This window comes from Lemur catta, chromosome 19 (assembly GCF_020740605.2).
Source record: "Lemur catta isolate mLemCat1 chromosome 19, mLemCat1.pri, whole genome shotgun sequence".
NCBI lineage: Eukaryota > Metazoa > Chordata > Mammalia > Primates > Lemuridae > Lemur > Lemur catta.
The window spans coordinates 6,713,680-6,737,097 of record NC_059146.1 but is presented as its reverse complement, the minus strand read 5'-3'; the positions used below and the strand labels follow the sequence as shown (position 1 = coordinate 6,737,097).

Sequence of the window (23,418 nt, the reverse complement as noted above, 5' to 3'; positions counted from 1 at the left end):
TTTACCAAATGTTTAACATCTCTCATAACTACATTCTGTTTTGCCTTAGGATACTTTTTAACATCACACAAGAAGATGTTTTGTTTCTGGCTTCACCTCTGACTTTTGATCCTTCTGTTGTGGAAATATTCCTTGCTCTATCAAGTGGTGCCTCTCTGCTTATTGTACCGACTTCTGTCAGAATGCTCCCATCAAAATTAGCTGCTGTTCTCTTTTCCCACCACAGAGTGACTGTTTTGCAGGTACATTGTAGGAGCAAATGAAATGTTTTTCATTATGCAATATTTTAAGTGTTCTAGAGAATATTTTGTATTCCTATAGTTCTTTATATTGGATTAATCATAATCTAGTTAGATTATCAAGGGCTATTTCCTCAGGATGTCACTTTTTTGGTGATTTGAAAATGAAAAAAAATCAGTTAATTCTGCCTAGAAAATACTTTTATTGTGTATTTTGTGCCTTCTATAATAACTAGAGGAACTTGACTTTTACTCAGATCTGTTGTGATATGCTACCTCCTCTATCTTAAAATTTGTGTGTATTGTGATTCTCACTTAAAAGCTAGTGTAAGTAAATTAAACCATAACTGAGTTAGGAATATAGATTTTCTGATTTTTATATCAATATATTGTACATTAACCTACAGAAAAAAGTATTTTTGAAATTTGGCCTTTTGAAACATTTTAAAAATGTGTATCTGAAAGTATATGACTGGGATACAAGCCTTAAGATATTATTATACATTGTAAGTGGTTAAAGATACTAGAGAGAACTACAAAATTACATGTATATCATGATTCACAGATGTCTCAGGTGTTTAACTGCTGTGAGCCTCAAGTTTTATCTGTAAATGGAAATAATATCCATCTCAAGTAGTTGTAAGAATTAAATGAGATAGTATAACATAGTTCCTGGTGTGTGTGTGTGTGTGTGTGTGTGTGTGTGTGTGTATGTCTTAGTCTGTTTGGTCTGCTGTAACAAAATACCGTAAACTGGGTAGCTTATAAACACAAATTTATTTCTCACAGTTCTGGAGGTGGGAAGTCAAAATTGAGTCATCAGCAGATTTGAGGTCTGGTGAGGCCCTGCTCACTGATTCACAGACTACTGTCTTTACACTGTATCCTCACATGATGGAAGGAGTGAAGGGGCTCTCAGGCCTCATTTATAAAGGCATTAATCTCATTAATGAAGGCTCTGCCTGCACAACCTAATCACCTCCCTCTTGCGCAGGGGTGGGGAACTTGCAGCCTTAAGGCCAGAATGGACTTCTAGGTCCTTAAGTGTGGCCTTTTGACTGAATCCAAATTTTACATAACGTATCCTTTTTGTTGTTGTTGTTGGAGACAAAGTCTTGTTCTGTTGCCTGAGCTAGAGTGCCGTGGCATTATCATAGCTCACTGCAACCTCAAATTCCTGGGCCCAAGTGATCCTCCTGCCTCAGCCTCCCTAGTAGCTGGGACTACATGCTACCACATGCTGCATGCTACCATGCCTGGCTAATTTTTCTATTTTTAGTAGAGGTGGAGGTCTCACTCTTGCTGAGGCTAGTCTCAAACTCCTGACCTCAAGTGATCCTCCCTCCTCGGTCTCCCAGAGTGCTAGGATTATAGGCATGAGCCATCACACCCGGCCAATATATTCTTTTATTTAAAAGGATGCAGAAGAGAAAGATAAAGCTTTTCTTGCCTCCTTGGTGCTTAAATTAGAACAATCTTGAAATCAGAAGGCCGCGGGCAGGTTCCTCACCCCAAGCCCGGTTAGGATTTCAGTGTATGAATTTTGACACAGACGTTCAGACAACAGCAGTGTGTATATGTGTGCACCTGTGTGCATGTGTGCCTCTTAATTATTAGTTTCCATTGTCTGTTTTGGTAAACAATATCGGGTTTTTATCTAGTGTAATGAGACTTGAGGGAATGTTAAATTTCTGCTCCAAAGACAAATTTTGATACTTTATGACTTTTTTTAGGCAGTGTGTTTTTCATCCTAATATAGAGTACAGCAGTGTGGCTTGTTGGGTATCAATGTTTATAAATCCTCATCTTCTGGTGAGTCATTCTGTGAACTGGGTAAGATTTTACTATAACTGTTTTGTTTTCTTTTTTTTTTTTTTAACTGTTTTGTTTTCTAGTAAAATTCAAGGAACATATTTCTCAGGAAACATTTGCCTTCGTAGATTTGAGTGATAGTTACTAAAAGGGAAGGAGACTTTTCTTCAGTGTCAAGTCAGTGAATTCTACTCTTTAAATTTCATCCCCTTGCTTAATGTTTTAACATAATCTCAGATAAATTTACTTTAGCAGTTTTTAATTTAACCTTTTTGGGGTCAGATCAGTTTAACTGATGTAAACTTACTAACTCTGTTCCCAGAATATGGCAAATTTTGTGTATAGTTTCGTGATGATTTTATTTAACTTACAATACTTACTTGGAATATTCTCATCACATTTGACTTGGTTTGAGTAAGAAAGAGAGGTATAAAAGCTGACAGACTATTCTTTCCTATCCTTTCCGTTGTGTAAGATGCATGTCTTTTCTTAGAGTGAATTTCAGCTTTGTTGTCAGGTTTCATCTTTTCTCTACTAGGTCAAATTTCTTATCAAGTAATATATAAGTCATCAAGGATTTTTGCCTTAAGATATACTTTTTTAAAAAAGAGCTCCCTGTACAGATTTTATTTATAGACAATAACCTTACCAAGACCTAATTGGACATGAAGCATGGATCTTAAAATGTCTTGAACACATACTACTAAAGCTTTGAAAATTGGAAAGAATGGAGCATCGTGAGTTATTATGGGGGAGAAGGCCCCAAGGTAAAGTGGACTAAGCTTTTGAGGAAATTAAAGACCTCTTTTAGCTAGGTGGGGTGGCTTGTAATCCCTGGAGGCTGAGGTGGGAGGATCACTTGAACTCAGGAGTTCAAGGCTGCAGTGAGCTCTGGTGGTGCTACTGCATTCCAGCCTGGACAGAGTGAAACCCTGTCTCAAAAAAAAAAAAAAAAAAAAAAAAAGACCTCTTTTATTTGTTTGACGGGTAAGAAGTTTTTTGGGAAAGAAAGCCTTGATTTTTGGTTTGTTACAAAGCTAAAGTGTATTGGGACATTTTACATTTACATGCTCTGGGTAAAACAAAGTTATATTATTTAATCTTGTTGCCCTTGAGCTGGGCATGGTGGCTTGTGCCTGTCATCCCAGCTACTCAGGAGGCTGAGATGGGAGGATCACTTGACCCCAGGAGTTTGAGACCATCTTGGGTGATATAGCAAGACCTCTTCTCAAAATAAATGGATGAATGAATGAATAAATAAATCACGTGCCTTTTAAAAGTAAAATATTTTAATTAGAGTGAAATCTTAGGCTTTTAAGTTGCTAGCTAGGAATATGAAAGCATAACAGTGTTTTCTGTTTTTCCTTATAAAATTTGGGAGACTTAACCTTCTCTATTTTTTCTATTATTTGCTAAGTCAGGTTTTTTATATCTAGAATGATTTAGTTGCAAAGGATGTTGACTTGGATTCTACCTCTAAACTTACCGTATCAGTTTATGAGTATCTGAAAAGGATTTCTATTAACATTTTATCTTGCCAAATATTCATAGTTGTGTGCATTTATTTGTTGAGTTCAAAGTTGAAATTATCCTTAACACCAGAAATTAGGCCAGAACATTTGAAATTTCCCTAGTGAAAATGGAGAGCTAGGACCATTTCAGCCTTCATTTGACAAGAGATTTTCCTTGTGACAAAACTCTTGGTGTAACAGTTAATAGCATGATTTAGAATGTCTTACAAATACGGTTGCCATTATAATTTATTACTAAAACCCAGAATCTTTTGAGAGTGAATAGAGGTGCTAAATTCCCAGAGAGTAATCTGGAATAGTAAGTACATACTGGGATTGTAGGATCATTCTACTACTTACATATTTTAACAAGCCATGACCTTAATCATCTTTCTTAATTAAAATTCAAGTTGTCTGTTAGGGGTCTTTGTAGATTTTTTTGAAAGAAACCATTTAAAAATCTTTATTCACATAGGACTTTTGGAGAAGAGATTGGCAGGTCCTGTCCCCAAAAGGCAACGATAAAGCTGTAAAAATTGATAAAAGCAAGCATTTCAACACTTTAGAAACTGACCAAAGGCATACAACAATCTGAGAAGCATTTATGTTTTTAAAAACTGCTGAATTTTGTGTAAGAATGGTGGAACCCTGTGGCATTCTGGCCTACATCTGCTCCCACCACCCCTGCCCCAACCCAGCCACACACAAGTCCGGTCTGTTTAAAGGCGGCTCACTCAGTTGGTAATAGTAGGTAATGCCCACGAGCAGCAGCAGCGTCTGTGGAAATGATGGTCTTGAGTGGGCCAGCAGGCAGGGGCAGTGGCTCTCATAGCCTGAGACTGCAGTGATGGTGGGACGGGCACATTCCTGGCGGAGGCTTCACTAGTGCGAATTAGAGACCGGAGAGCGCCCACGCACATTCCTGACCGGCCCTGAGGCTGCGTGTATGCACATAAGAGATGTGAAAGGACCCATAGAAAGTAAAAGCTGAGTCAGGCTTGAGAATGACCTGAACTTTGAATGAGCTCCTTCCCTATCTATTTGTGTGGACAATCTGTCTAATCACTGGTTGACCACTGGTCTATGTAGACACAGGATGACCCACAGGAACTCAGACCTAAAAAAAAAGAACATATATTTTTAATTTTTAATTTGTTTTAGAGACAACCTCTTATTCTGTCACCCAGGATCATAGGTCACTGTAACCTCAAACTCCTGGGCTCAATGGATCGTCCAGTCTCAGCTTCCCAAGTCGCTAGGACTCCAGGTGCATGTCACTGTGCATGACTAATTTTTTTTTTTTGGTAGAGGCAGGGTCTCACTATGTTGCCTAGGCTGGTCTTGAACTTCTGGACTCAAGTGATCCTCCTGCCTTGGCCTCCCAAAGTGCTGGGATTACAGGTGGGAGCCAGCACACCTGTCCTTATGTGTGTATATATGTACTTATATATTTCTACATGTTTGTATATGTTTTCCTTTCTATTAAAGAGATATCTAAAAGTAAAATTAAGAAAATAATATTTACAATAGCATCGAAAACTATAAAATAGGAATAAACTTAAAGAAGAGCAAGACTTGTATACTGAAAACTATAAAGCATTGTTAATAGAAATCACAGACCTAAATAGAGAGACATTTCATGTTTATAGATTGGAAGTTTCAATATTAAGATTACATTTATATAAATGGAATCATACAACATGCCAGCTGGTATATACTGACAGAAAATACATCAGTGGTTGTCTACAGAAAGGGTCTATTTGGAGAGAAGAATTATAGTGGTACACAGGTAATTTAAGGGGTGATAGATATTGCTGTGGTCTGATGTTTGTGTTCCTCCAGAATTCACGTGTTGAAATCTAATCCCCAGTGTATTGGTATTAAGGTGTGGGGCCTTTAGGAGGTGACTAGGTCATGAGGGTGGGGCCCTCGTCAATGGGATTAGTGCCTTTATAAAAGAAGCCTGAGTGCTGGGCGCAGTGACACATGCTTGGAGTCCCAGCTACTTTGGAGGCTGAGGTGGGAGATTGCTTGAGCTCAGGAGTTCTAGATCAGCCTGGGCAACATAGTGAGACCCCAAGCCCACTAAAAAGAGGCCTGAGACCTGAGGTTGCTTGTTTGTCCCTTTCACCATGTGAGGAAGCAGCAAGAAGGTGCCATCTATGAAGCAGACAGCCCTCACTAGACGCTGAATCTGCCAGCCCCTTGATCTTGGACTTCCCAGCCTTCAGAACTGTGAGCAATAGATTTCTGTTGTTTATAAATTACCCAGTCTATGTAATTTTTGTTATAGTAATCCAAATGGACTAAGACAGGTGGTATGTTCATTATTTGGATTGTGGTGATGGTTTCATGGTATATGCCATATATCAGAACTTAAATTGTATACTTAAAATAGTTTATTACATATCAGTTATACCTCAGTAATGCTGTTGTTAAATATCTTTATTCATATTGCTTTGCTTAGGCACATTTTTAACCCCTTGATATACTTTGTATACATAGAGCAAATGGGAAAAGAAGTGTAAATTGACTTTGTAGATTTTATCCTTTTTATATGTAAACATTTTTGTGTAAACTATATAATGAAATGTAACTGATGTTTTTGCTTAAGCTTTTTTCTAAGGCATAACCGTTATCCACATTAAGAAGATAAAGCTGCCTCAGTAGTTTTCCAGATGTGATTTGCCATTTAATAAACACAATCTTAATTTCCATGTGGACTACAAATGTTAAGTTTTGAACTAATCATTACAGTGTTTACCTTTTTAAAGAAGTGAGAGGCAAGAAATAACTAATTTTTAATGTATCTATAGGCAACACCAACATTGCTTAGAAGATTTGGAGCGCAGCTTATCAAATCAACTGTTTTATCAGCCAGTACTTCCCTTCGAGTATTAGCTCTTGGTGGCGAAGCATTTCCATCATTGACTGTTCTCAAAAGCTGGAGAGGAGAAGGCAATAAAACACAAATATTTAATGTTTATGGTATCACTGAAGTGTCCAGTTGGGCGACCTTTTACAGGATTCCAGAGAAGATTCTTAACTCTAATTTGAAGTAAGAGTTTCAATTATACTAAATAGAAAGAAGAGAGACTGTATATTTCCAGGATCTTAATACTAACAGTGTTTTTAATAGGCACTGGGGTAATAATTTTAGAAAAACTATTTTTTTTTTTTTTTTGAGACAGAGTCTCACTTTGTTGCCTGGGCTAGAGTGAGTGCCGTGGCGTCAGCCTAGCTCACAGCAACCTCAAACTCCTGGGCTCAAGCGATCCTACTGCCTCAGCCTTCCGAGTAGCTGGGACTACAGGCATGCGCCACCATACCCGGCTTATTTTTCTATATATATTTTTAGTTGTCCAGATAATTTATTTCTATTTTTAGTAGAGACGGGGTCTTGCTCAGGCTGGTCTTGAACTCCTGACCTCAAGTGATCCACCCGCCTTGGCCTTCCAGAGGGCTAGGATTACAGGCATGAGCCACCGCGCCCGGCCAGAAAAACTATTTTAACTAGTATTTTAGGTTGGGAATGCACAACCTTTCTTATTTATTTGTTTATTTTTTTTTTGAGACAGAGTCTCACTATGTTGCCTGCACTAGAGTGCCGTGGCATCAGCCTAGCTCACAGCAACCTCAAACTCCTGGGCTCAAGTGATCCTCCTGCCTCAGCCTCTCGAGTAGCTGGGACTACAGGCATGTGCCACCATGCCTGGCTTATTTTTTCTATATATTTTTAGCTGTCCAGATCATTTCTTTCTATGTTTTAGTAGAGACGGGGTATTGCTCTTGCTCAGGCTGGTCTCAAACTCCTGACCTCGAGTGATCCTCCCGCCTCAGCCTCCCAGAGTACTTAGATTATAAGCGTGAGTCACTGCGCCCAGCCAACCTTTCTTATTAACTAGTGCTGAGATCCTGCTAGAACTTTTTGTAACTGAACAATAATGGATAACATATGATAACCTTTCCACCTAACCTTTTCCTCTTGGCAGTCTTTGAACTATAGCATAACAAACTTTTTTTTTTCTTATAATGTGATTAAATACATTGGGAAATACTCTTTTCAAATGAAAAATTTTAAATCTCCTTTGGGTTGTGTTTTTTGTAGATGTGAAATGCCTGTACAACTGGGATTTCCACTGCTTGGAACAGTAGTTGAAGTCAGAGATACTAATGGTTTCACAATTCAAGAAGGCAATGGCCAAGTATTTTTAGGTTGTTTTATATTTGTTCATTGAGAATAATTTTTTTTAAGAAAAAAATCTGATATGTAAATTTTATTCTTTTCCTGTTTTTATTATGTCTAGTATGCTTTTCAGTGATAATAATTTTTTTTTTTTAGAGACAGAGTCTCCCTCTGTCACCCAGGCTGGAGTGTAGTGATCCCAGTCATAGCTCACTGCAACCCTCAAACTCCTGATCTCAAGCGATCCTCCTGCCTTAGCCTCCCAAGTAGTTAGGACTACAGGTGTGTGCCACCACACCTGGCTAATTTTAACATTTTTTTTTTTTTTTTTTTTAGAGATGGGGGTCTCACTGTGTTGCCCAGGCTGATCTCAAACTCCCAGCCCCAAGCAATCCTCCCACCTAAGATTCCCAAAGTGCCAGGATTACAGGCTTGAGCCACCCTGCCCAGCTGATAATTTTTAATCTCAGTTTCAGTCATGAAACATTGAATAAAGTACCACACATATTTCAGCTAACAATGTCTAATACTCTAATAAAAATATTTAGAAACTATAACTTGGACCTTTATATTCATATTTATAGCCAAAATCATATTTAATCAGTATTCTAAGAATTTTTTAAAATCCCATATGTATTTTTAGAAATAAATTTTATTTTATCCCTTTGCTTAGTTACCGAGGAAATTGTGTCTAATTTTATCAGGTAACATTTAAAAGTGAACTACCCTTTTAATATAAATACTCAGATTTTGAAGCTTAGGAACAACTTTTGGAGATGTTCTTGATTTGATGATTTTTAATCTATTTCCCATGACTTTTATGACATTGGTGTTTATATCTTGGGAAGGTGGCAGAAACAGAGTGTGTTTTCTTGATGATGAAGTGAGACTACCACGTGGCACAATGCGAGCCACAGGAGACTTTGTGACTGTGAAAGATGGAGAGATATTTTTCTTGGGACGAAAGGACAGTCAGATCAAACGTCATGGCAAACGTCTTAACATTGAACTTGTGCAACGGGTACAACTATTTAAATATTAAATCTCTATTAATACACTGAAGGTATTAGAAGCAACCACCACCAATTTTTTGTGCTAGGGTTCTCTATTATGTACACCTAAGATTTTTGTTAGTGATGAAGTACAGTAAAAGGTATGGATAAGTCAATGTGCTTCTTATTCCCAGCATGAAGAGATGGTTATTCCTTAAATAAGTGACAGAGTGGATTCTGATATCTGTGAAAATAAATGGGCTTGTTTTCTTTTAATATCTATTATTTTTGAAAAATATTAAGAAACCTGTGTGCTAGTAGTAACAGCAACCAATTTTTTAAAAATCTTAAGTATATTCCAAAATTTAATTCAACTATTTTGATTTTAGACATAAAAAAAATTGAGTATTTAGGAAGCTTGTTTTTAAATGTCCACATTGGCATATTTGGATAATCTCTCTTATAGGTTGCTGAAGAACTTCAGTACGTGGAGTCTTGTGCAGTTACATGGTATAATCAGGAAAAATTAATTCTCTTCATGGTGTCCAAAGATAATTTAGTAAAGGATTACATCTTCCAAGAACTACAGAGACATCTTCCAAGTCATGCAATCCCAGATGAACTTGTTTTGATTGATGTTCTACCATTTACTTCTCATGGTAAAATCATTTAAAGCAGATATGTTTCATTAGCAAATAATACTAATTGTATTCATAACTAGTTTAATGGTCACATAAATCTTTATTATTATAAGTGATACTAAGTGCTTTGTATAATTCCTTTTATCTTCAGAAAATCGTGTGGGTAGGTGGTATTATTCCCATTTACAGATGAGGAAAATAAAGCTTTAAGAAGTTAAGTCCTTAGGCTGGTCATGTACCTGTAGTCCCAGCCACTCGGGAGGCTGAGGTGGAAGGATGTCTTGAAGACTATAGTATGCTATGATTGCACTTACAAGTATCCACTGCGCTTCAGCCTAGGCAACATAGTGAGACCCCCATCTCAAAAACAAAAAAAAAGACAATGAATTTTCCCAAAATCATTTTGCTAGTCGGTGGTGATAGTAGTCAGGGTTCTCCAGAGAAACAGAACTAATAAAGAGATATGTAAAAAGGAGATTTATTATGAGGAATTAGTTCATGCGATTATGGAGGCTGTGAAGTCTACCAATGTGGCATCTATAAGCTGGAGACCCTGGGAAGCTGGTCATGTAGTTAAGTCTGAGTCCTAAGGCCTGAGAACCAGAGGAAGTGATGATGTAAATCCTAATTCAAGGGCAGAAGAAGATGAGATGAGATGTCCCAGGTTGAGCAGTGAGGCAGGGAAAAATTGGAAAAGGGATAAATTCTTCTTTTCTTTGTATTTTTTCTATGCAGCCATTCAGCAGATTGGATGATGTCCAGCCACTTTGGGGAGGGCAACCCACTTTATTGAGTCCACCAGTTCATATGCTAATCTCATTCAGAAGCACTCTCACATCACTCCCGGAAACAATGTTTAATCTGGCACCCCATGACCCACTCAGGTTGACACATAAAATTAACCATCACAGTGGTAGAACTGGAATTCTGTCAGAGACTATTTGACTTCAAAATATAGACTCTTAATTACTGTATTATTAATATATTGCCTTCCCAATTTCATTTTTACTTAATATATGCTTCAAAATGCAGTAATTGCTCAGTTAAGGCAACCATTTCTTTAGCTCTTTAAATTAGACAACCATTAACTCCTCTTTTTCTCTTTTCTTAGCTGTTACCCTCTACATTCTTGGTAGGGTCAGACTACTTTCCTTAGAATTGATTATCTATGACAAACGCTTTATTCTATGGGATTTCTAAGCTTTACAATGAAAAATGTGTGTGACTAATGAATATATAAAGGCTTTGAGGTGAAATTTAAAAATGTTACTTTAAAACATTTGTTATTTCTCTTTTATGTTAAGGAAAGATTGATGTTTCTGAGTTAAACAAGATATATTTAAACTACATAAACGTGAAGTCTGAGTGTAAGCTCAATGGAAAAGAGGAACTTTGGGAAAAATTACAGTATTTGTGGAAGGTACAACTTTTAAGCTACAAATTTATTATTGTAAAGAGGTCATCTTGTGTCTTTAGGGAATGATATCTTAATTAGTTGGATAAAATTTTCTAAGAATTGTATTGCTGTCCAGATGTTAGGTAGTATAGCTATAATACAGATTTATTCAATTTGTATTAAAATAAACCTTAGATTCTCTACTATAAGATTAGATTAAGCTCCCCACAAAGAAATTTATTGGAAGTGAGGTAGTCATAAAAGGCACAAGTAGACAAAGGCTGTCTTTTTTTTTTTTTTTTTTTTTTTGAGACAGAATGTCACTCTGTTGCCCAGGCTAGAGTGCCATGGCGTCAGCCTAGCTCACAGCAACCTCCAACTCCTGGGCTCAAGCGATCCTCCTGCCTCAGCCTCCCGAGTAGCTGGGACTACAGGCATGCGCCACCATGCCCGGCTAATTTTTTTCTATGTATATTTTTAGCTGTCCATATAATTTCTTTCTATTTTTAGTAGAAACAGGGTCTCACTCTTGCTCAGGCTGGTCTCGAACTCCTGAGCTCAAATGATCCACCCACCTCGGCCTCCCAGAGAAGCCACCATGCCCGCCTGACAAAGGCTGTCTCGACATAAGTTTTCTCTAAGAGGGGCAGTGGAGTACAGTAACACTTTTGTCAGGGTTGAGAAAATAGCCAAATCTTGCTATGTCACAATCTGTTATCTGTTATCATTAGGGCTTACATCATTATTCCAAAAGAAGTTTCAGTAACAACATGTGTTTCTGCTTAAGAGAATTTACTTTTTAATATATATGTCTCAATAGGCTAACAATTTTTCTTAGATAAAAATGTAGATTTTTCTTTTCTAAAGGGACCTGAAAAGAGGATATAATTGTATAGTCTTGTCTAAAAATAGAGCTATCTAGATAAAAGCCTTATCCACTTCATTTTTAGATTCTTGACAAGTAATGTTGATTTATATGAAGAAGATAAAGATAAATATTATTCCCATAGTATAGAAATATCAGCAAATAGTATCTTGTGGGCTTTATAATTAGTAAATCAGATGTTTTTGTAACTCTATTCCCAAGTTTATGGGTAGGAAAACTTCTCTAAAAGGAAGTATTTGAGGTATTTTGCAGTGTTTGAGTCAGTTTATGACAAAATTAGTATGGTGATGGTCTCCTTTAAAGAAAATGATTTAAAACTTTATTTTTATTATTAAAAATATTCTATATTATATCATTAATATAGTTACTATCACCTCTGTATGTCACCTGTAAATGTTGAAGTCTTTTGGTTTTAGGCCTTTATGTCACCATTTTCTCCCTTCTCTCATCTGTAGTCTATTCTGAGTCTCTCAGAAGATCTTTCGAAGGTTCCTGATGAATCACTCTTCTTAAATAGTGGTGGCGATTCCTTAAAATCCATACGACTCCTCAATGAGATTGAAAAACTTACTGGTACATCAGTACCCGGGCTTCTGGAAATGATTCTCAGCAGTTCCATTTTAGAGATTTACAATCACATCCTTCACACGCTGTTTCCAGATGAAGACCTGACATTCAGCAAGAGTTGTGCCACAAAAAGGAAACTCAGCGACATCAACCAAGAGGAAGCTGGTGGAAAATCTTTACATCAGAAATCTGCCATGAGTTTAAATTGCAATAGTGAGATTAAGGCTTTTGTTGCACTCAGCAGAGGGAGTCAGATTTTGTCTCTGAATACTACTATGTCTTTAACTAAGTTAGGGCACTTCCCTTCAGTCTGTTCTTCTGACTTAATGTCACAGACTGACATTCAAAGTTTGAAAAGCTTAAGTCCTCCAGCTCTTACTGGGAAGTCAGAAAATCCATCCTTTGTTGCAATAGTTCCTAAAGAGGGAAAACCTGTGATAGAGGCAGAGAAAATGGAGTTACGTGTGAGGTGGAGGTCAGACACGGGCAAATGTGTAGACGCTTCACCACTAGTTGTAATACCAGCTTTTGATAAGTCATCTGCAACTGTGTACATTGGCTCCCATTCTCACAGAATGAAGGCCATTGACCTTTACTCGGGGAAGGTGAAATGGGAACAGATTTTGGGAGATCGAATTGAATCCTCAGCATGTGTATCTAAGTGTGGAAATTTTATTATAGTGGGTAAGTTTTTGAATTTGAGGTTTATGGAGTTAAATTGAATTACCATATAATAATGCTGGTAGGACCAAGTTAAATGATAAAAAATCTTTTTATGGTGAGTTTGGTTGCTGTCACAAAAAATATTTAACCATGTGCTGATTAGCAGTGTGGGCCTTGGATTTGAACCTAGCTCTATAGCTGTTAATGAGCTCTGTGACCTTTGGCAAGTTGCGGAACCTCTTAGAACTTCAGTTTTCTTGTGGGTAAAGTGGGAGTAATAATAAAACATGCTGTTGCATCACAAATTAACCCAAAACTTAATGATCTAGAGCAACAAACATTTATTATTTCACGGTTTCTGTGGGTGAGGAATTTAGGAGCAGTTTAGGTGGCAGTTCTGGCTCAGGGTCTCTCATGTGGCTGTAGCCATCTGGAAGCTTGATGTGGGCTGGATAATCTACTTCCAAGAGGGCTAACTCACATTGCTATGAGCAGAAAGCCTCGGTTCTTTGCTGGTTCTTGGCAGGAAACTTCAGTTCTTGGCGCACAAACCTCTTTGTAGACTGCTTGAATGCCCTCACAACATGGCAGCTAATTTCCCTCAAAGCGAGTGATCCAAAATAAAGCAAGTAAAGAGGAACACCATACTTTTTAGGAGCCAGTGTCCTAAATTGCAAGCCATCGTTTTTTCTTTTATTCTGTTTATTAGAATTGCATCACTCTGTCCAGCCCATACTCAAGAGGAAGGAAGTTAGGCTCTACCTCCTGAAAGGAAAAGTATTAAAGAATTTGTGGACATACTTTAAAGCCACTGGAATCATCATAGAGCTTTTGGGAGAATTAAATGAGATAACTGCTTATGCACCCATTGGTACATTGCTAGGCACAGACTAAGTGCTCAGTAAGGGCTAGCTACCACCTGCTGCTCTGTTTCTTTAATGTGTGGCTGACTTTTACTTTATTAGGACTTTTGGTGTCCTGGGTGTAATATCTCTCTGTGACTACCACTCTCTTTTTACTCTTCCAATTATATTAGGTTTCACTGTATATGCTCATGGAATCTTCATCAAAGCTTTTCAGGCTGGGTGCTAGGGAATATATTTCCCTACTTGTGCTATCCCAGCTGGGATTTACTTGAATCTGAATTTGATTCTTCCCTTTTAAACACCTGCATTTTGAAAATTGTGCTACAGGAAACTTTCAGTTATATATGTGAATGATCTGATCTGTAGGCTCTGGAGTAGTTCCCATCCATGAAAACTCATTGAGATTCCTGTTTGTACCCCAAGTGTCTAGACTCAAGGCCTATGGCACATGGCGGTCACTTAGTACTTATAAAACATTTTTATTAAGATATTATTTATGTACAGTAAAACTCATCCTTTTTAATACGCAGTCTCTGTGTTTTGACACATACATATATCATGTAACCACTACCACAGTCAAGAGTCCATTACTCCAAAGTATTTCCGGGCTGCTTTGTAGTCATCCCTCCCTATACCTCCAGACAACCACCGATCTGTTCTCTGCCTCTCTAATTTCGTCTTTTCCAGAATAGCGTATAAACGAAATTATACAGTATGTTAGTCTGCTTCTTTTAGCATAATGGTTAAGGTTCAATCATATTGTAGTGTACATCAGAACTTAGTTTCTTTTTATTGCTGAGTATTCCATTGTGTACATGTGCCACAGTTTGCGTATCCATTCACATTTGGATTGTTTCCAGTTTTGGTAATTATAAATAAGACTTGCATAGGCATTTGTGAATGGGCTTTTGGATAAACCTAAGTTTTAACTTCACTTGGGTCAATATGCCGGGGGTGGGGGGGCAGTGCTGCTGGGTTATATGGTTAAGTGTCATTTTAAATGTGTAAGAAACTGCCAAATTGTTTTCCAAAGGGACTGACCATTTTTTGTTACCATCATCAATTTGTGAGAGATGTAATTGCTCCACATCCTTGCTAGAATATTGGTATTGTCAGTTTTTAAATTTTTAAAAATTAAAAAATTTTTATTTTAACTATTCAAATAATCATGGTGTAGTTTAAAAAAATTTTTTTATTTTAACCATTCAGATAATCATGGCATGGTATTCATTGTGGTTTTAATTTGCCCTTCTCTAGTGACTGATGATATTCAACATCTTTTCTGAAGCACATTTGCTGTGTATCTTTTATGAAGTGTCTGCTCACATCTTTTGCCCATTTTTTTTATTGTTATAATTGTTTTCTGTTGAGTCTTGAGAATTCTTTTATGTATTCTAAATACAGGTTCTTTATCAGATAATGTGTTTTGCATGTTTTCTTTCAGTCTGTGGCTTGTTTCTTCACTCTGATGAAGTCGTTTGTCTTTTTTTTTAATGGGTCATGCTTTTGGTATATCCAAGGAATCTTTTTTGCCTAACCCAAGGTCATAAAGATTTTCTTCCATATTTTCTTTTGGAATTGAACTGAACTGAAAGAAATCTTTACCCAGCAGAGATCTGGGATGTTGTACTATGTAGGGCATTTCTCTTTGCCTCACTAAGCAGGCCACTACTCTCGTGCTACCAAGTAATAACTGCCAGAAGAAAGACTGCACAAAAAGTACGTTGGGAATTGAGCCTCAAGTGAGCCATGGCGTCTCTGGCCGTACAGAGAGCCATCTAGAGAGTGGGGGTCGGTGCAATCGCTGTGGATAGCTGCCCCCAAATTGCACGTCCCCTGATTTCCGTGTATGGCAGGGAACTCGAGTGACTTCCACTTTGTAGATTTTTACCACCTGTGCTTCCTGCTAGATTATTTTGGCTACCCCAAGGTCAGGGACTCTTGCCCTGTCTTCTCATCCATGCCGGCAATTTGGGAAAAGCAGTTTAGTGTAGTTGTTAAGAGCACAGTCTCTAGCGCTTGACTTCTTGATTCAAATCTTGGTTCTGCCACATATTAGCTGTGTAATTTTGCCCTAGGAATGTAATCTCTCTGTGGTTCAATTTTGTCATCTATAAAATGTGGTCATAATAGTGCTTGCTTCACTGTGAGAATTATATGAGGTGATAAATGTAAAGTGCTTAGAACAGCACCTGACACATAGTAAACAGTCAGTGAACATTGACTATTAACGTTACCATTTCTTGAACACCTTCTGTGCACTGGGCATTTTATCCACATTATCTGAATTGTCGCAATAACCTTTGAAGTAGTTGAATCCCCATTGCTCCGCAGAAGAATAATTTGAGGCTCGGCAATGGTGGGTAATTTGCCCAATGATGGCCATGATGAGCTTTGAATCTAGACATGTCAAAGCCTCTCTAGCACAGCATGTTTTATTATTTTTTCAGTAGTGAAGTACCTTCAAAAAATAAGGCACAAGTGATTACTGTTCAGTTTCTGCTTTATATTGCTGAAATTTAAATCAGATAAGCTGAACACAGAGCCTATATACACATGAAAAACACTGAATATAAATTGTAATGATTTAGGTTAAAGAATTATTTTCCAGTGACATATCTAAATCTCATCTTTTATATTTTCTTTCTCTGCAGGCTGTTATGATGGATTAGTATATGTTCTGAAAAGTAGTACTGGAGAAAAATACTGGATATTTACTACTGAGGATGCTGTCAAAAGCTCAGCAACCATGGATCCAACCACAGGGCTCCTGTACATTGGATCTCATGACCAGCATGCTTATGCTTTAGATATTTATGTAAGAGTTCACCTCATCAGTCTAACACCATAAGCATAGAAAAGCAAGAAACTATCAAGTCATATTGAGTCTGGGAGCAGGTGTTAACTATTTCCCAAGCTTAGCATTGTGATCTGGGAAGAATAAAGCATTAATTAAGTCTAAATATCTTAAGACATTTTGAACTTCTTTACCAAATTCACCACAAATAAGTTTGCTGCTTAGAGTTTTGAAATGTAAAGAACTTAGAATTATCTTGACAATTGAAAAAAATCACAAAGACATCAATAAGATGTTTTGAGACGTGATTGCATAAAAATAAAAATTTTATATAAGAATTACAAAATTAAAAGAAACAAGCTGGGAAAAAAGTTTGAAAGAAATGTGAAAAAGAGTTAAAACTCATATTATAAATGAAAATAAAGAGCAAATACAAATTAGTAAGAAAAATGTAAAGATCCAGGTAGAAAAATAATAAGGGACACAAACACACAGGACCCCAAAGAAGAAATGGCTAGTAAATGTATGTAGATGTTTCATACCTGTAATAATCAAAGGAATGAAAACTTAAAACCATGAGATAAAAAACAAATGGTTTTAGATTAGAAAAAATATTACAATAATATTAAATGCTGATGAGAGTGGTTGGAGGTTGTGTAATAACCGGTGAGGCCTCTAAAGAAAACAGTTTGGCCATAGTTTAACAATTTCATATCCTTTGATCCAGTAAAATTCTTTTTCTAGGAATTTGTCCTGACAAAATAATTAGAAACAAGGACAAATGTATGCACCAAGATGTCTATTTCTAAGTTGTTTATAATACCAAGAAATTAGTTACACAGTAATTTTCAATGAGAAGGTAGAGATAAATTATTTTATGTTCACATGAGATATTATACATTAAAATTATATTTAAATAGTTTTGCAAAATAAGTGAGCAAAACATGATACCAAGTTGTATATTCAGAATGATCTCAGCTATATATATACACACACATAGACCAAAAAGATCAAAAGAGAAAATTATAAAATATTAACATTGGTTATCTCTGGATAGTGTCCTTTGTCTTCTTTATACTAATCTGATTCTCCCACAATAGGCATGTATTTTATACTAAAGATAAAAGCAACTTTTGTTAACTAAATTGACATTATCACAGGGGATAGGATATATGGATTTATTAACCACCAGCAAAAACAAAACAATTTGCTTTCCTGTTTGCAGAAAAAGAAGTGTGTTTGGAAGTTGAAATGTGGAGGAACTGTCTTTTCTTCTCCTTGTTTGAGCCTGATTCCACATCATGTGTACTTTGCTACATTGGGAGGACTTTTACTGGCCATAAATCCTGTATGCATAAACTAATATGTATTGATTTTATTATCTATTTTTCTTTAATTTTTAAAAAATTTGCTTTGAATTCTGAAAGTTTGAGTAGTTTTCAGTTAGTTATAGTCCAGATATCACTGAACTAGAATTCATTAAAAATGATGGACATGGGCCAGATGCGGTGGCTCACGCCTGTAATCCTAGCACTCTGGGAGGCCAAGGGGGGAGGATCACTTGAGTTCAGGAGTTCAAGACCAGCCTCAGCAAGAGTAAGACCCCATCTATACTAAAAACAGAAATTAGCTGGGCGTGGTGGTGCACACTTGTAGTCCCAGCTACTCAGGAGGCTGAGGCAGTAGGATCGCTTGAGCCCAGGAGTTGAGGTTGCTGTGAGCTAGCTGATGCCACAGCACCCTAGCCCCAGCAACAGAGCAAGAGACTCTGTCTCAAACAAAAAAAAAAAAAAATAGATTGACATGAAATCTAGAAAGATGAGAAAAATCTAAGTTCCTGTCTTTTACCTATTTTTGAAATTGGCAAAGTTTTCTCAATCATTAGATATTAGGTACTAGTTATTTGTTTCCTGGTTTTATTGCAGGTTTTTATCCTAGCTCTCATAAATCACACTGATTGATTTTACAGCTGTGTTTATGTTTATTAGCTGGCTTCACTTACATCAGTATGCCACTATAGCATTTTCTGATATTTTAGCTCTGCCTCTGGGAAATTTATGAGTTAGTTGTATAAAGGATAATTGATTAGTAGAATGATTTTAAATGCTTTTTTTTGTCTTTTTTTTTTTTTTTTTCCTACAAAGCCCTTCACTAAATGATTTTAAATGCTGTGAATTGCTTTTTGCCTGTGACAGGCTAGTGGGAACAGAATTTGGAAACATTCCTGTGGAAAACCACTCTTCTCTTCTCCACAATGTTGCCTACGATATGTTTGTATTGGCTGTGTAGATGGGAATTTCCTCTGCTTTACTCACTTGGGAGAACAGGTAAAAATTTCTCGTTCTATTTCACATCTTTCTCAGAGGCATAGTAGGTGATGACAACTGAGGTAAAATTTTAAACATTATTCAACTCACTGTTGAGAACTAGTTATATTTTAATTGTTAAGACGTGGTTTTTTAATTGTTGAATGATAGTATAGTAGGATTAAAAAATTTCCACTGAAACACCGTTATACTTCTTTTGCCACCTCCCTCCCCCAAGTTTTAAAATTTTACTAGTAATTAGCCAATTTTATTATAACTTCTACTGAGAAAGTTCAAAGAAGCTTCTGCTTTTTCTTTTAATTGCTACAAATATTTTTACATATTTGTGCTTTGTTATATGATATTTTGTTATAGTCATAGAGTGTATAATGATCAAGTTAGGGTGTTTGGGGTGTCTGTCACCTCAAGTATTTATCATTTCTATGTGTTGGAATAATTTCAAGTCCTCTCTTCTATTTTGAAATGTGCAATACATTATTGTTAACTATAATCATCCTTCTCTCCTGTTGAATATTAGAACTTATTCCTTTTTTCTAACTGTATATTTGTACCCATGAGCCAGCCTGTCTTTATGCCCCGCCCCACCCACACACTCTTCCCAGCTTCTAGTATCTGTCATTCTATTCTTTACCTCCAGGAAGTCAACTGTTTTAGCTCCCATGAGTGAGGCCGTGTGATATTTGTCTTTCTGTGCCTGGCTTATTTCACTTAACATAGTGATCTCCAGTTCCATCCATGCTGCTAGAAATGACAGAATTCATTCTTTTTTTATGGTTGAGTAGTGTACCATTTTCTTTATCCATTCATCCATTGATGGACAGTTGATTACATATCTTTGTTATTGTGAATAATAATGCCATAAACATAGGAGTACAGGTACTTGTCTTTTTAGTAATAGCCATTCTAACTGGAGTAAGATATGTCATTGTGGTTTTGATTTGCATTTACTGCAGCCTTGAACTCCCAAGCCCAAGCAATCCTCCCACGTCAGCCTCCTGAGTAGCTAGGACTAAAGGCATGTGCCACCACGCCCAGCTAATATTGTAATTTTTTGTAGAGATGGGGTTTCTCTCTGTTGCTCAGGTTGGTCTTGAACTCCTGACCTTGAGTGATCCTCCCACCTCAGCTTCACAGAGTGCTGAGATTACAGATGTGGGCCACTGCACCCGGCCCCCTCATCGAGCTTCTTTGCTATTGATATTTTAAATTCTTTATCTGAGATTTCATAAATTTATTTTTGATTGGAATCTGTTGCTGGAGAATTACTGTATTCCTCTGAAGATGTCCTATTTCCTTTTTCTTGTTTCTTATGGCTTACGTTGATTTCTGAACATCTGGTGTAACAGTTGATTCTTTGAGTTTTTTAAACTTGCTTTCACAGGGGAAAACCTTTTCCTGAAGATGCATCCCTGGTGTTGGTTGAGCAGGGCACTTCAGCATTGATTCTGGGTACGTGCAGTAGTGTGGTCTCGTGTGGTTTCTTAGGCTGTAAATACCAACAGTGGTATCTGTGATTTCCTCAGTGGGTTAGGGTGCAGTTGTTAGTGGAGGCTGTTTGAAGTTTTGCTGGGTATGGGGGCACCAGGTGGGCCTGTTTGGGGGCCTTAGTAGTGGCAGCAGTGGGCCAAGTGTGCCTGGCTTTGGGCCTCAGGGCAGCGAACACTAGCACTACTATTAGTGGGGTCCCAACGAGCCAATTCTTGGGCCTCCAGGCAGCTTGACTGAGTGGTGGTAGTGGCAGCCGTGGGCCAGGTGGGTTCTCAGGCCCCTGGGCAGCAGGGTGTCGTGGTTGATGGCAGTAGCAGTGGCAGTGGCAGGACTAACCTCTGGGTCCCAAGTAGTCTGTGCTGGTGGTGTTGGTAGCTGCGAGGAGCTGGGTCCTAGGCCCGCAGCTGGCATGTGTGGGTGGGTACGTGCTGTGGTGGTAGTGGCAGGTTGGGTGGGCCCAACCTCAGGCCCCCAGCAGGAGTGCTTAGGTGCCATTGGTGGTGGACTGGGCCAGGTGGTCCCTAGGACTCTGGTCAGCATGCTCAGGCACTGGTGGGGGGCAGAGCTGGGCTGGATGGACTCACCCTCCCCTTGAGCCCTCGTGTAGTGTTGCAGGCTCTGGCTGTGGTAGACGAGCGGGATGGTCCCCAAGCCCAACGCAGCGTGCTCAGGCAGGGCAGGCAGCGGCAGTGCCAGAGAGCGGGCAGTGTGAGTGGCAGCAGCCGTACTTGGGCGGCCGGAGGGTGCCCACTATGTGCTGCTGCAGCTGCTGCGGGTGGGGGAGTTTGTCCTCGTCCTCGAGACACACGAAAATGTATAGCATCTCCACTGCTGGTGGCAGCGGGGTGTTTGCCAGTGGCTTGCACTTTAGCTCTGGAGGCAGCAGCCAGCCCCAGGAGAGTGTCCGTGCTGCTCCGGAGATGTAGAGATGCAGGGGCTGTTAGGCCTCCAGGCAAGACGCAGTCTGGGGGGGGCGAGACTGTCACCAGAACGCCCAGCTTCAGCTGCTTGAGGCTGGGGCAGTGTGTGGAGCGTGAGCTTCCTCCCCGGAGCAGTGCTTTCCTGTGGTCTCTAGTCACCAGTCACTGGGCCGCGAAGGTCCAGGGGCTTTCCCGTGGCTAGTCTGTGGTGGCCGTGTGGATCACGAGGGGTCACACGCTTACCCTTTCCCCCACTGGGAAGCCTGTCCAGGTTCCCCACTGACCCCAGCACAGCCGGCTGGCCTGCTTCCCCCTCCTTCCTTATTTTTAGGTACTTCCTGTCACTTCTCAGTTGAGTTCTAGTGCTCTCTCTTGGTAATCCTATTCGAGTGATGGGAGAGGCACATACCAAATGGCTCTACTCAACCACCTTGGAGCCCCTCCCCAAGCCCCTGCTTTTTAAACTGAAAACCAAACTCTGTTGTGCAACTGAAATTCCATTGTGTGCAGGTCCCGTCCTTCACCTTCATGACCAGCAGGGAAGGCTCTTTGGGCTGTACCGTTTCTTCCACTGGGAGCATAATCTCCACTTTAGTGCCTGTCATTTATGGGACAGATTGTGCCGTGTGCTGGATTTGAGAGTACGCTAGCTCCAACAGAAGTTAGCCCTTGGGGGGCTGGGTTGATTCTGAATGCTTTTTCGTCTGTTTACTCCTCAAAGTGTAGCAGTTCCTTTTGCTTCAAGTCACAATGATTTTAAATTACTTTTATTTACCAAGTAGTTTGAATATATTTTTACCTCTAGATTCTTGAGAAGAGGCGGCAAATGCTGTTACTGTGTTTTTTGGATGAGCTACAGAAAGATGGATGTGATTTTGTCCAAGTCAGGGATTAATGGAGATTACAAATCATATTTCATGAACATGCTGTTTTGTTTTCCATTATGCTATGGTTTCTGTGCATTTGTACATAGTAGCTTAGACTTTTCTTGTGTCTTCAAAATATTGGCCAACAGGTTTATCTGTAGAAGCTTTGCAATAAGGCAATAGTGTACATTCACAGGGCAGACACAATCATAGCTGTTTAAAGCTTTATTACATATAAACTCTTCCTTTCAGCCCATTTACTTCCTTTTTCCTACATTTAGAGAATAGAGTAAGATAGTTTTTAATAGATACACTGAAAACTCAATGCAGTTTTATCATTGAACTCTGTCTCTGAACATACTAGTAATAACTCTTGAATGGGGTTCAAATTTAATTTTACCTTATATTATGCATCACATTGAATCATGCAATAGTAACATGCTAGGGTATTTTTTTCCTGGATTTTGCCACTAGGACAGAGGTCTAATATGAGGAGATACTTTCAGGAAAAGCCATTTTTTCTGTGGGTAGTTACCATTCAGGTAGCCTACACCATCTCTTAGATTTGTGTTAAGAACCTCATAGTGCTTTAAGGGAGAATTGTAGCAATTAGATGAATGATTTTTTAATTTTATTACTCTATAGGTTTGGCAGTTCTCTACCAGTGGACCAATCTTTTCATCCCCATGTACCTCACCATCAGAGCAAGATGTATTTTTTGGTTCCCATGATTGCTTTATCTACTCTTGTAACATGGAAGGTCACCTCCGATGGAAATTTGAAACTACTTCAAGAGTGTATGCAACACCGTTTGTTTTCCATAACCAGAGTCATAGCAATGACAGGTTGCTGGCAGCAGCATCTACAGATGGCAAACTGTGGATCGTGGATTCTCAGACTGGACAACTACAAAGTGTATATGAACTTCCTGGAGAAGTCTTTTCGTCTCCTGTGGTCTGGGAATCAATGCTCATTATTGGGTGTAGGAATAATTATGTTTATTGTCTGGATTTATTGGGTGGCAATAAAAAATAATCAGGGACAGTCCTTATTAATGTGTATCTGGTGAGATGTTTGAAAATATTTTACCATTGTGGAACATGGGGATAGTCCTATATTAAAGATTATAATTTGATTAAGAAATTGAAACTTGGCCGGGTACGGTGGCTCACGCCTGTAATCCTAGCACTCTGGGAGGTCGAGGCGGGCAGATTGTTTGAGCTCAGGAGTTCGAGACCAGCCTGAGCAAGACCCCGTCTCT

At 38.5% G+C, this 23,418-nt stretch overlaps 1 protein-coding gene across 14 annotated transcripts in view; it reads left to right on the top strand.

Moving 5' to 3' along the window:
• The window catches only part of AASDH (aminoadipate-semialdehyde dehydrogenase), a 33,794-nt gene extending 10,576 nt beyond the window's left edge, over nt 1–23,218 (top strand). For 5 of the 14 annotated variants that reach the window (XM_045531665.1, XM_045531663.1, XM_045531664.1 and 2 more), the window contains 11 exons: nt 50–242; nt 6,379–6,620; nt 7,671–7,777; nt 8,597–8,769; nt 9,207–9,399; nt 10,686–10,801; nt 12,119–12,914; nt 16,414–16,577; nt 17,782–17,904; nt 18,752–18,883; nt 22,803–23,218. In XM_045531665.1, the coding sequence (XP_045387621.1) occupies nt 50–242; nt 6,379–6,620; nt 7,671–7,777; nt 8,597–8,769; nt 9,207–9,399; nt 10,686–10,801; nt 12,119–12,914; nt 16,414–16,577; nt 17,782–17,904; nt 18,752–18,883; nt 22,803–23,192 (2,629 nt within the window). In that variant the 3' untranslated portion in view covers nt 23,193–23,218. Of the gene's footprint in view, nt 1–49; nt 243–2,385; nt 2,819–6,378; nt 6,621–7,670; nt 7,778–8,596; nt 8,770–9,206; nt 9,400–10,685; nt 10,802–12,118; nt 12,915–16,413; nt 16,578–17,781; nt 17,905–18,700; nt 18,884–22,802 lie in introns of those variants that run through there. The other 9 variants (XM_045531670.1, XM_045531668.1, XM_045531669.1 and 6 more) reach the window with 9 other exon arrangements.
• Nucleotides 23,219–23,418: the final 200 nt, after the last annotated feature.